Source organism: Ursus arctos, unplaced genomic scaffold, assembly GCF_023065955.2.
Source record: "Ursus arctos isolate Adak ecotype North America unplaced genomic scaffold, UrsArc2.0 scaffold_2, whole genome shotgun sequence".
In the NCBI taxonomy this organism is placed as follows: domain Eukaryota; kingdom Metazoa; phylum Chordata; class Mammalia; order Carnivora; family Ursidae; genus Ursus; species Ursus arctos.
Genome location: NW_026622874.1, coordinates 64,518,874 through 64,527,617, shown reverse-complemented (window position 1 = coordinate 64,527,617; position 8,744 = coordinate 64,518,874). Strand labels below are relative to the sequence as shown.

The window sequence follows — 8,744 nt, the reverse complement described above, 5'->3', positions numbered from 1 at the left end:
TCGGTCTGTGCCTGCTTGTGCTAGCGCCGCCCGCCGCGGGCGGGGTTGGGGGTGGCCGCGCGGAAGCCGGGACCAGGGGCTTGCCTGCAGGACCCCTCGGCACGGAAAGCTGCGCGCCGGCCTAGGTGGGTGACACACGCACGACGTCAAGCGGTGGGGGCTGGGCCCGGGCCCCGCCCCGCCCCTGCGTGAAGGGGCGCGGCTGCGCAGCGCCGGCTGGTCGTCCTAGCGCCCCCCTGCCAGTCGGTGCGGTCCGGCGGGGACCTTGGGAGTCGTGGAGGAGCCCAGCCGCAGCGGCTGCAGGAGGACCCTGGTGAGGGAGGTTCGGCCATGGGTGTGGTTGGACGCATCGGGGCCCGCGCGGTGGGGCGGGAGAGGGGAGCAGTAAAATCTCACAGAGGAGGAGTGGGGTGGCGCTTGGGTGACGGAGACGAGCGCGGAGAGAATGGCTAAACGCGCCAAGGCTGCCGGGGTCGGCTGGCCCACCTGCTCGGCGGGCCCGACTCGCTGACGGCTGCTCCGTTTTTGCCCCCACGCCCGCCCCTTTCCTGCATTAGCCAGCCAGACGCGCCTCCCCCCACCCCGTTTCAGAGCATCTGGGCGGGGCCTCCCTCGGCCCCTTCCCCTGGGAGTGAAGGGCAGGCTGGGGAAGTGGGGAGGGGGGTGCGGTGCAGGGCCAGACTGCAGCAGAGAGGATCCGGGACTCCATTCTGGGCCCCATCCTTTTTCAAGCCCCCGCACCTCCACGGAGATCCAGAGCGCAGCCGCATTCTCTGAACCTCCCCGCCCCAGTCCCGGGGGGCTCCGTTCGGCTCCACCTGCAAATACTGCAGTGGAAACTAACGGTCAGTGGATGGACATTTGCGTCTCATTTAAATATTGTCCAAAGCAGCCGGCGCCTTTCATGCCTGCTGCCGCTGTCCATCACCTCCGTGTCCTTCTGGAGGCTCGCGTCCTCTCTGGCTGGGTATCACTCTCCCTGTCTTCCAGGTCTGCATCTGCGGTTGCCAGGTAGGCGGGTGTGAGAGGCCCGATCCTCCTGATTCTCCAGCGGCTGTCCCGTCGCCGCCGGCACAATGCTGTCCCCTCAGAGGGCTTTACTCTGCAACCTCAACCACATTCACCTCCAGCATGTCTCCCTGGGCCTGCACCTGTCCCGCCGTCCTGAGCTACGGGAGGGGCCCTTGAGCACATCTCCTCCCCCCGGGGACACAGGGGGCAAGGAGAGCCGGGGGCCCTGCAGCGGGGCCCTGGTGGACGCCAATTCCAACAGCCCAGCTGTGCCCTGCCGATGCTGCCAGGAGCACGGGCCAGGCTTAGAAAACCGGCAAGACCCAGCACAGGAGGAAGAGGGGGCTGCCTCTCCCTCGGACCCGGGCTGCTCTTCCTCTCTCAGCTCCTGCTCAGATCTTAGTCCCGACGAGTCCCCCATCTCGGTGTACTCGCGGAGCCTCCCTGGCGACGGGGACGTCCATCCTCAGCCCAGCATCATCCCCCTGGAGCAGGGCTCCCCACTGGCTTCCGCAGGCCCTGGCGCCTGCTCTCCCGACAGCTTCTGTTGCTCGCCCGATTCCTGCTCCGGGGCATCCTCCCCACCGGGACCTGACCTGGACTCCAACTGCAACGCCCTGACCACCTGCCAAGACCCCCCTTCCCCAGGGCTAGAGGAAGAGGACGACGGTGGGGAGCAGGACCTCCCCACCTCCTCCGAGCTCCCAGAGGCGGAAGATGAGAAAGCCGACGCTGGGCAAACCGAACCAAGTTGGAAAATCAACCCCATTTGGAAAATTGACACGGAGACAACTGACGCGGGCTGGAAAACCACGGAGAACAATAACTCCGGCTGCACGATCAGTGGGAATACTAACTCTAGCTGGAAAACGGAACCTGGAAAACTCGACTCCGGTTGGAAAAGCACCAGAGGAGTAACTGATAGCTCGAACACAGATGCGGGGAAAGCTGATGCGGGGTGGCGGAGTGACGTCAGCGAAGAGCCGGCGTCCCACCGGACAATCACGTCCTTCCACGAGCTGGCCCAGAAGCGCAAGCGGGGCCCAGGGCTGCCCCTGGTGCCGCAGGTCAAGAAAGACCGCAGCGACTGGCTCATCGTCTTCTCGCCCGACTGCGAGCTGCCCCCTAGCGGCTCGCTGGGCGGCTCCCCGGCCCCGCCCCGGGAAGTCACCACCTTCAAGGAGCTCCGCTCCCGAAGCCGGGCCCCGCCCCCGCCGGTGCCGCCCCGGGACCCCCCGGCCGGCTGGGCCTTGGTGCCGCCCCGGCCCCCGCCCCCGCCCGTGCCACCGCGGAGAAGGAAGAACCGGCCGGGGCTGCAGCCCATCGCCGAGCGGCCGCCCGAGGAGGGCAGGGCGGGCAGCCCCGCGGCTGGCCAGGAGGCCCCCGCCGCCCGGGAGCCCGAGGAGCCGGGCGCGCAGGCCGGCCGTGCGGGTAAGCGGCCGCGGGTAACCGCGGGTGGGGGGAGGCGGGGAGGGGCCGGGTTGCGGCCTCGCTCCCCGCCCCCCGCCTCGTCCTCCGCGTCCGTGCCGCCCGCCCCCCGCCGCCAGCGAGCGCTCCGGGAGGGGACCCCCGGGGGGGCCGCCGGGCTACGGCACTAACTCTCTGCTCCCTCTTTCTCCGCCCGCCCCGCCTGGCTGCCGCCCCGCCCCCCCTGCTGCAGCCGGCCTCCCCCCGCCTCCCCCGCCCCCCGCCCCCCGGTCCGCGGCCGCCGCGCGCCCCCTGCTGGAGGGCGCGGGCGCGGTGGGGAACCCGCTCCCGGCGCGTCCGGTCGGCCCGCCCCGCGCGGGGCTGCGGCTGCTGGGCGCGCCGAGGCCCCCGCAGAAGCAGCTGCTGCCCGTCCGCCTGTCCCCGGTGGGCGCCCACTCGCCCCCGGCTCGGGGGGCCCTGCCCTGCCTGGCCAGCCCCGAGCTGGCACTGCTGCTGTCCCCGCTCTTTCCCAGAAGCAGCACCTTCCCCGCCGCGGCCCCCCCCGCCCCGCCAGGTGCCCGCCCCCCCGCTACCACCGCCGCCGCGCCCGCCGAAGTCCCCCCGCCGGACCAGGAGCCCGCCGCCTCCGCCCAGGCTACGTAAGACCGACCCGGCCTCGCCCGCGGGGGTCGCCCCGCCCCCCGCGCCGGACCTCCGCCCCCAGCGTCCTCTGGGGAGGCGGCGCGGTCCCGCCCGCCAGCGGGGGGCATCTGGCCCCGCCACCCGCCGCGGGGCTGGCCTCGAGGCCCGGGCGTGGGGGACGCGGGCTGAGGGGGTGCCAGCAAGTGCACGGTCCGGGGCCTGTGCGGTGTCGGGGCGCTGGGGGCCCGGCCCCCGCTTCGCTCGGGAGGGTGGGGGAGAAGCGGGCGCCGGATCCATGTGGACCCACGCCCGCGCCTCCCAGCCTCCCGACCCCGGGGTCGCCTCTTCCTCCGTGTCTCCTCCCACTCCCGTCGGTCTGTCTGTCTGTCCATTGGTCCCGGCCCCCCACGTGCTCCCCGCGCTGCCCTCCCTCCACGAGCCCAGCGGGCGGGGCGCGAAGTCCCGCCCGGGGCAGACAGGGCGGAGGTGGGCGAGCGGCCTGGGAGGGGGAGGGGACGGCGAGCGCGGGGCGCCCCGCCCAGCCCCGGGCTCTGTCCCTGCTCGCTTCCGGCCCGGGGCGCTGCGGACCTGAGGGAGACCTGTGCGCCGGCCCGGCGTCCTCGGGTCACCCTGGTAAGCGTTGCCGCGTTCTTCCTTCACCCCAGCCCGGAGTTCCTGGTCGTTCGCTGGCGCCCCCGGGGCCCAGCGACGGTGGATGGCAGAAGCCCAGAGCGGGACTGGCCAGCTGCAGGAGCAGAAGAAAGGTAGGACGCCCGGACTCCTGACCCCGGCTTCCGGGTCAGCTGCTGCTGCTTTGGGCCCTCGGCTCGGGGCTTGGGCGGCAGGGGCCCCGGGCTGGGCGCGGGCGCGGGCGCCGCACGGACGCGCGCTTCCTGCCCGCCCCTCGCAGGGCTCCTGATCGCCGTGAGCGCGTCGGTGGATAAGATCATCTCGCACTTCGGGGCCGCCCGCAACTTGGTTCAGAAGGTGAGGGTGCCTGTGGGGAGGCCCTGGGGCTGCACGACCCGTAGGGGGGAGGCGGCCGCAGGCACCTGGGACGTGTCCGTTGTGCCGTCCCAGGCCCAGCTGGGGGACAGCCGGCTGAGCCCAGATGTGGGGCACCTGGTGCTGACCACCCTGTGTCCGGCCCTGCACGCGCTGGTGGCCGACGGGCTGAAGCCCTTCCGGAAGGACCTCATCACCGGGCAGCGAAGGAGCAGCCCCTGGAGCGTGGTGGAGGCGTCGGTGAAGCCAGGTGAGGCGCGGGCTGCGGCGGGCGGGCGCGGCGGGGCGGCCTGGGCCCGGCTGACAGCGCGGTGTCCGCAGGCGCCAGCAGCCGTGCGCTGGGGACCCTGTACGGCCAGGTCAGCCGCCTGGGCCCGCTGAGCAGCAGCCGCAGCCGCTTCCACGCCTTCATCCTGGGCCTCCTTAAGTGAGTGGCTGCTTTCCCGGCGCCCCTCCCACGGCCTGGGGACCGCGCGGGTGTCACGGGCAGGGGGTGGTGGTGGTGTGTGTGGACGCGGTGCTGCTGCCCCCGTACCTCTTGGAAGCTCGTCCCCCATCGTCCACCCAGAGGGGCAGGGGCCCCTTACCGTCCTGAGGCTCCCGCTTTCCTTTCTCTGTAGCACTAAGCAGTTGGAGCTGTGGTTCTCCAGCCTGCAGGAAGATGCAGGTCAGACACCGGGCGGGCAGGGTGGGGTGCCAGTCTGGGAGGGAGGAAGAGAGGGAGGGGCAGTCTGTGTCTCTGGTCCTGGTGATAACAGAGCGCCCTTGATCCCCCGTCTCCACTTCTACGACTCTGTGCTTCACACGTTCAGTGCGTCCCCTTGCCCCACAGTGGGAGACACCCAGGTCCTCCCTGGAACCCCGGAGTGGTGCTTATCCACCTCTTCCTTCTTCCCCCGCCTCCTGGGCAGTCCTGTCCCAGGGCCTCCTGCCCCAGGGCCTCCTTTTGCTGTCCTCCCGCCCCCCTGCCCCCTCAGGATCGCTCGCTCGTCCTTGGGGCCTTGCTGGGTGGGGCTCCAGGGTAGCGCTCCCACACCGTTGCTCCAGGGGGGTCCCCCAACTTCCCATGACTCAGTGTCACCCCTTGTTCTATGGGCCGTGGGCTCCGACCCCCAGTTCGCAGCATAGATGGAGGCTGGGTGGGAGGCTGATGGCGGCCTGCTCGTCCCCAGGCCTGCTGTCCCTGCTGTACCTGCCCACCGGATTCTTGTCCTTGGCGCGGGGCGGCTGCCCCGCCCTGTCCACGGAGCTGCTGCTCCTGCTGCAGCCGCTGTCGGTGCTCACCTTCCACCTGGACCTGCTCTTTGAGCACCACCACCACCTGCCCCTGGGCCCGCCGCCCCCGGCCGCCGCCGCCCCGGGCTCACCCCCCGCCCTGCAGCAGACGGTGCACGCCGTGCTGCACTGGGGGGGGCGGCTGGCCCAGAGCCTTCGGGGGGCTTCCGGGGAGACGCCTCCCGGGCCTTCGGCTCCTGCCAGCGCCCCCACACCAGGCAGCTGGTGGGAGCAGCTGACCCAGGCCTCCCGGGTCTACGCCTCTGGGGGCACCGAGGGCTTCCCGCTTCCCCGGTGGAGGTCGTGGCGTCCCGGGACGGCGGCTGGAGGCCCGCAGGAGAGGCCCGTGCCCGCAGAGGACACGGCACCGGGCCGAGGCGTGTGGCTGGGGAGGCTGTTTGGAGTGCCGGGGGGCCTCACGGAAACGGACGGAGGAACCGTGAAGTCCAGGTACTGGGGTAGCCGGTTCCCTCCTCACAGCCGCAGGCCCCCCAGCTTGGCCCTGCAGGGATCGCTTAAGCCCGAGGTTGTCTTGTTTGTCCACGGGCCTGAGCTCCGCGTGCGGTCCTTTTGCTAGGGGAGTGCTGGCATCACGCTCTCCATTTCGCCGCTTGGTCCTCAAAGCCAGAAATATTTCCTATCTGGTCCTTTACAAAAAGAAAAGCGGTGTGACCTTCCATAGGTCGCTCTTGCTCTTTGGTGTCACCTCCCTCATCACCCCGAAGGGGCCCGGCCCCAGCTGCCACTCCACCCTCAGCCCTGACCCGCTCCTGATCTCTTTTGCATCAGGGCCTTCAGCCTCTTCCCACCTCCCAGTCCTGGGTTCTTGGGTCCTATCCTGGAGGTCGGGTGACCTCTGTGGCCCCATGTCCTCTCCTTCAGGAGACCATCCAGCTGGCTGCCCCCGACAGTGAGCGTGTTGGCTCTGGTGAAGCGGGGGGCCCCTCCCGAGCCTCTCTCGCCTCCCGAGGAGCTTGAGGCCTCCACGGCGGGCGTGGTGCAGACCCACAGGTGGGGGGTGCGTTTCGTGTTGGGGGGTGGGGGGCGGCGTGAAGGGCCTTGGGCTGTGGGGTCAGATACGCTCGTCCTGCTGTCGGCGTGAAGCTCTTGTCTCTGGGCCTGTCTCCTTCTCTGAAAGGGAAGCTGTCCTGTCTGTCAGGGCCGCTGGGGAGCGCGCTGCTTCGGGGAGCACCTGCGGTGTTGTGTCCGCCCGCGCTCAGGGCGGCAGGTGCCTCCGGGAGCGCGCTGCTCAGGTTGGACATGGGGGCTGCCTCTGCTCCGGAGTCTGGCTGCACTTGGCTGTTCTCAGTCCACGGAATTAGGTTTCTTGACTTTTGCTTCGGTGACGATGTTTTTCAAGTACTGCGTGCCCAGCATGAAGCTGTGGGAGGGAACGGGGCGAGGGGCAGACGCCCAGAGCCAGCGCCCTCCTGGCGCCTGGGGCCCGGTGAAGGTTCAGCGAGCCAGCGCGCAGTTCCGGTTGTGTGGTGGCTGCCCTAGGAGGGGAGAACGGGGCTCAGGGAAGGCCCGGTGGTGGTGCGGGTGCGCCGAGGAGGGAGGTGAGGAACTGTGTGGGGTGAGGATGTCGGCCTCAGTGACGGGATGCGGGAGGCCTCAGCAGGTGGGTTAAGGAACCGGACTTCACTGCGCAGGCCCTGGGAGCCCACGAAGGGTCTTAAGCCCGGGGAGGAAATGCTGGCCTGTGTTGTAGAAGGATCTCTGAGCGTGGGGTGGAGAACGGGCGGGGACAGGCAGTCCAGGAGGGACGGGGTGGGGAGAGGTGACCAGGCCCCGTGCTGTGGTCCAGAGAGCGAGGATGCAGCCCTAGGAGGGCGGCGGTCATGCAGGTGAAGAGGAGGGTGGGCGGAGTGGTAGGGATGCGGGCGGCAGACAAGTTTTGGGGGCGACACTGCGTGGTTGGCCAGCAGCAGCCCCTGGGGGGGAAGGTGGTGTGTTTGCCCCTGAGGGGGCCTAGAGGAGGCCTGGCTGGGAGGGTTCCGAGAAGTCGCTTAGTTTGCATGGGTGGGGTTTGAGGCCTCGGAGGAGTGCGGTGGCCTCGGCTAGTCGGCTAAGGGTCAGGCCCCGGGTAGAGCCCACACATCGATGGGTGGTCCCCACGCCTCTGCCGGAGCCCGGTTGGCGCACGCCCCGCGCAGTGGGGAAGGCGCGCTGGGGACAGCCGGGCGCCCACCTCGCTTCATCCCAGCCCGTTCCTCTGGCTCCCCGCAGGGCCGTCCGCGCGCTCTGTGACCACACTGCGGCGGGACCAGACCAGCTCAGCTTCCGGCGCGGGGAGGTGCTGCGAGTCGTCGCCACTGTGGACGAGGACTGGCTCCGCTGTGGACAGAATGGCGTGGAGGGGCTGGTGCCCGTGGGGTACACGTCTCTCGTCCTCTAGGCCAAGCACCTGTCGCGTCGCCTCTCCCTCCGGCGCCCTGGGCATGGAATGGCCCCAGGGCCATGGACCTGTGACACCGATCGCGGCAGAAACGTCTACCCTGTCTGCAAAATGACTCTTCCCCCCCACGTCCGTCGTTGCAGATGGGAGACCAACTTTTCCTTTTTCCCTCTCGTGCCATCTGTAAGGTGAAATCTGCTCTTCTTCAAAATGTGAAAAGGAGTTTCCCCCCATCTCTCTCCTCTTTCCCACCTGCACAAGGAAACGTCTCCCTTCCCATCTGCACAATGGAAATCGCGCCCCTCTGCCTCCTTCGTCTGTGAGTGGACTGTGCCAGTACTGCGTGCGCCTCCGTTTCCGAGACTGGAAGGGCCTCGTGTGTCCTTCCTGCGTATGGACACCCCCCCGCCCCCGCCCTGCGCGCCACCCACGTTGCCTGTATTTATTACGTACTCATGCTGTGCCAGGTGCTGAAGTCCGGACCCCCTGGGTAGTGGGTCTGTGGTGTTGGTCTGCCTGTCCCCTCCTTTGTCCCAATAAAGTGTGGGAGCAGAATGTGTGTGTGTCACTGGGTGTCGGGACAGAGGCTGCAGGGAGGGGGAGAGGCCCCCTTCCTAGCCCGTGCTCAGTCCTTACCGGCCCCCTGTCGAGGCAGGGTTGCCTTGTTTGGTGAGACCGGTAGGGTAGGAGCCCGAGGAGATAGGGGGGCGTGGGCAGGCCCCGGCCTTGCCCCTGTGCTCGCAAGACCCCTGTCTGAGGTGTCGGGAGGGCTTAAAGGGTTGCAGAAGTGGTAGGTTTTACTGTCCGCATTCTGCAGTGATGCAGTTTCAGAAAGTGCACGGACGTGGCCTCTGGTACATGGTTCGGGGTTGATGAGTCTCAGTCTCGCGGTGAGAGCAGGCCGAGCTCCGGGGTAGGCTGGGGACTCACTGGCAGTGACTGTCTGCAGGAGGCGAGAAGACACGAGAGTCGGGAAACAGAACCAGGAGCTGAACACAGGGGAAAG

At 69.3% G+C, this 8,744-nt stretch overlaps 1 protein-coding gene across 5 annotated transcripts; it reads left to right on the top strand.

Moving 5' to 3' along the window:
* Nucleotides 1-210: 210 nt before the first annotated feature.
* RUSC1 (RUN and SH3 domain containing 1) lies at nucleotides 211-8,293 on the top strand. 5 transcript variants are annotated; one of them, XM_048225190.2, is made up of 10 exons: nucleotides 211-313; nucleotides 733-2,442; nucleotides 3,726-3,824; nucleotides 3,971-4,047; nucleotides 4,141-4,315; nucleotides 4,387-4,492; nucleotides 4,686-4,732; nucleotides 5,238-5,790; nucleotides 6,223-6,351; nucleotides 7,570-8,293. In XM_048225190.2, exons 2-10 carry the CDS (start codon nucleotides 1,077-1,079, stop codon nucleotides 7,736-7,738), a joined length of 2,721 nt encoding a protein of 906 aa, XP_048081147.1. In that variant the 5' UTR covers nucleotides 211-313; nucleotides 733-1,076; the 3' UTR covers nucleotides 7,739-8,293. The 5 variants fall into 5 exon arrangements, with proteins under 5 accessions (XP_048081147.1, XP_048081148.1, XP_026340992.1 ...); XM_048225191.2 differs by having other exon boundaries at nucleotides 991-2,442; nucleotides 6,223-6,358; nucleotides 7,570-7,708; XM_026485207.4 differs by having other exon boundaries at nucleotides 215-313; nucleotides 991-2,442.
* The last annotated feature ends 451 nt before the right edge of the window (nucleotides 8,294-8,744 follow it).